Source organism: Rhinopithecus bieti, unplaced genomic scaffold (genome assembly GCF_001698545.2).
Source record: "Rhinopithecus bieti isolate Rb0 unplaced genomic scaffold, ASM169854v2 scaffold_26659, whole genome shotgun sequence".
NCBI classification, from domain to species: domain Eukaryota; kingdom Metazoa; phylum Chordata; class Mammalia; order Primates; family Cercopithecidae; genus Rhinopithecus; species Rhinopithecus bieti.
In genome coordinates, this window is record NW_016811855.1 from 153,213 (window position 1) to 156,756 (window position 3,544).

Sequence of the window (3,544 nt, forward strand, 5' to 3'; positions counted from 1 at the left end):
GAAGGCGCTGCTTCCTCCGCCGGCGTTTGTGCTTCCGGATGAGCCTGGATGAGGTGCTCTGCTCTGTGGAGCTGCTCAGCCTGGGGACAGACCGTCAGAGGTCAGAGGAGTTAGACATGGATAGGGGGGCGGGTGGGGGGGTTGGACTCCGCCCCCAACAATGATGGGTGGGCTGAACCTGGGAATCGGGGGTCCAGGCCAGGCTTGTTCAAAAGCAGGCTCAGTGCCTGACGTCCACGCCCCAGGCCCTGCACACGTGATGTGCACGTCTCAAAAATCCCAGAGACAGGCAAACTGGGCATACATGTAGCCAGCTCCACTACTGGCACACATGCACACCCATACACCTGCACACACGCACATCTGCACACACACGCACACCTGTACACGCACACACACACGCACACCCGCACGCCTGCACACACACGCCTGGACATATGCACCCGCACACACACGCACACACGCATGCCTGTAGACACGGACGCCTGCACACACGCACACACACGCCTGCACACGCAACCGCACACACACACCTGCACACACACGCCTGCACACATGCACCCGCACACACGCACACACACGCACACCTGTACACATGCACGCCTGCACACATGCACCCGCGCACACATGCACACACGCACACCTGCACACATGCACGTCTGCACACTCCCCCACACCCGCACACATGCACGCCTGCACATGCATACCTGCACACGTGCACACGCAGACACACACGTGCACTGTGAAAACACACTCCTCACGCACACATGCACACGCAGACATGCACATCATGTAAACATTTGCACACGGGTACCCACGCACAGACACGTGTGCAATGTGAAAACACCTCACACACACACATGCACAGACATGAGTATCGCACACGTGCACGCAGGCACATGCAGTGTGAGAAACACACCTCATGCGGAACACGCACAAGCATACGTGCATCATGTACACACTTGCATGCACACACATGCACGCGCAGACACGTGTAATGTGAAAACTCCTCATGCAGACACATGCGCATCACGTACAGACATTGGCATGCGGGCACACACGCACCTGCTCGTGCTGCCATCCTCATCCGAGTCCACAAAGCTGCTGGACTCAAGCTCACTGCTCAGGACGGCGGACGCGCTTTCTGGGGGCAGCCCCACGTCCCGCCGTCGGTCTCCCCTTGGGTGCCCATTGGTTCGGGCGGCTGTGGGGGCAGCAGGTTGGGCGCTGAATGCAGCGTCTCCCAGAGGTCCTGTGTTTGAGGCTGTCTGGGCAGTGCTACACGCCTGTGGGTCTGGAAGCTGGTGGCTTGACTGTGAGCTCGCTGGGCCTGAGCTTCCACCCAAGCACTGCCACTGGCTGGGGGACAGGAACTGCTGTGGTAGGAACATGGCTCATGGGGGTCCCAGGGAGGCTGGGGGTCCACAGCAGGGCAGATATGACCACTGTACCCTCCTCACGGTTCCGGCGTCGGGCACGCTCCCGCCGGTGGCTGACCATGGACTCCGTGCCTGTCTCGTTGTCCATCCCGTCACGGCTGCTGGCCACATTCGGGCTGTACAACAACAGCAGGGCAGGTGGGGAGGCTGTGGCCCCAGCCCCTCATATGCCTCCCAGCCCAGCCTCCCCTCGCTGGTGGGACCCCAGCCCCAGCAGGTGCCACGCCCGCCTACCAGCCCAGGCAGGCCTCCCTCCCGTTGGCCAGCGTCCCCCATGACAGGCTTGGGGTAGCAGGGCCCAGTGCCCACGGTGCCCTTACTGGAAGGAGGGGGGCCGTGAGTCCCCGATGCCGCCTGTCCGCTCCAGAGGCGGGGGCAGGTCTGTGTGGCTGTCCGTGCCCTGGGACCCCGCATCCGAGTGAGCACCCTCAGCCAGGACCAGCTGTGGAGGGAGCAGGCATGTTCGGGGCAGCCCACCCACCTTCAGGTCGCCTCCTCAGGGCACCCAGGGAATAGGGGAGCCAGCATACCGCCCTATCCGCACCCAGCCTGCCAGGGCCTCCCCACACCCACCACCTCCCCCAGGAAGAGCCCCACCCTGGAATGCTCCCCAGGTGAGCACTCGGGGCCAAGACGCAGGGGCTCACCCAGGAGACCACACGGCCATTGAAGCAGGGAAGCTTGGCGTTGTCATCAAAGATCTCCTCCTTCACCACCCTGTAGGCAGATGTAGCTGTGAGGCCCCACCTAGGGGGCCTGACCCTGTGGCTCTAGAGGTGAGGCCTGGAGAGCAGGCACCCCGCCTCCCCACACAACGTCACTCTGTGGACACCCCTGCTAGTGCGTTCTCCTCTCGGGAACGGTCCTTCCTCTCCGTCATATCCTGGGCCACCCCCCACCCCCGCATGGTGACAGTGGCTGTGGACATCCCCACAGGGGAGGCTCAGTCAAAGGTCCCCAGCCCTCAGGTGGGGGGACAGCTGGGGTGAGGCCTCCTTGGGAAAGCCCCTGTGCCTAGCTGCTCTCGATTCAGACTTATGTATGTGGTGGCCCCAGACGCTGTCTCCAACCCCCCCCACCTCATCTGGTCCTGGGGCTTAGAGCCCCCACCAAGGGCCTCCCCCACGCTGCGACTCCTCAGGGCCAGGCCCCAGCCTCCTCAGCAACAGCAGCTACACCTACCGGGGCCCAAGCCTTCCCAGGTTATTCCCTGTCCCTTGCCCCAAACCACAGGTCCACTGCTCCACCTCCCAGCCAGCTCCAGACCAGCCCCCCACCCCTCAATAGCCAGGGCATCAGACCACCACCTGCACCCACCCCTGCACTCAGATCTGTCATTCCCAACCAAGAGCCCAAATCCCCCAGCAGCCTCCTCTCCATCAGGCCAGCCGCGCCCTATGGCCCCACTCCACCCTCCTGACGTCTCAGGAGCACCCTCAGGTCCCAGACCCTGTGCCTGCCTGCCCAGAGTCAGCCTCTGTGAAGGGGGGCTCTGCCTGACCCCTGCCCTGCACCCCTAGCCAGGCTCACAGTCCATGCTCAAGGACACTCAGACCCGACGGACAGATGCAGGTGGGCTGGGAGGGCATACTGGTTCCCAGAGGCAGCCCACCACCCTCCTGTCCTATCCACCTAGCCAGGGAGACAAAGACCTCCACTCACCAGGCCTCCCTGCACCTCAGGACCTAGCGGAGCAGCAGGGGACACAGAGCCGGCAAAGCCCCTGGGAGAGCAAGCTGGCCAGCTGCCTCGCCAGTCCACCCCCGGGTCAGATGGGCTTGGGAATGGGGCAGAGGGCACCCAGGAAGGCTGCAGAGTGTCAGGGGACACGAACCAGGAGGAGGCTGGGTGACCTGAGCTCAGAGTTCAGAGGGCATGGGCAGGTGCCCGGGCCAAGGGGCAAGGCAGGCAGGGCTGTGGTCGACATTCACACTTTGACCTCCGAGGGCCGGGTAGGATCCAGACGCCGCCTCCTGGTAACCTGCCCTGCCCAGCAGCATTTTCCACACCCAGGACTTGGGCCCAGTGGAGAAATGGGAGCCCAGAGACGGGGCTGGGCCTGGCCGCACACCTGGCAGGAAGCGCCCTGTGGCTGCTAACCCCAT

At 63.6% G+C, this 3,544-nt stretch overlaps 1 protein-coding gene across 1 annotated transcript in view; it reads right to left on the reverse strand.

The window, feature by feature from the left end:
- DVL1 (dishevelled segment polarity protein 1) overlaps positions 1-3,544 on the reverse strand; it is an 8,999-nt gene extending 5,455 nt beyond the window's left edge. Inside the window, exons 1-7 of the mRNA XM_017895210.1 lie at positions 3,511-3,544; positions 3,102-3,124; positions 2,087-2,209; positions 1,760-1,881; positions 1,452-1,555; positions 1,066-1,204; positions 7-80 (exon numbers count right to left, since the gene is read on the reverse strand). Of these exons, the coding sequence (XP_017750699.1) occupies positions 7-80; positions 1,066-1,204; positions 1,452-1,555; positions 1,760-1,881; positions 2,087-2,209; positions 3,102-3,124; positions 3,511-3,544 (619 nt within the window). The remainder of the gene's footprint in view (positions 1-6; positions 81-1,065; positions 1,205-1,451; positions 1,556-1,759; positions 1,882-2,086; positions 2,210-3,101; positions 3,125-3,510) is intronic.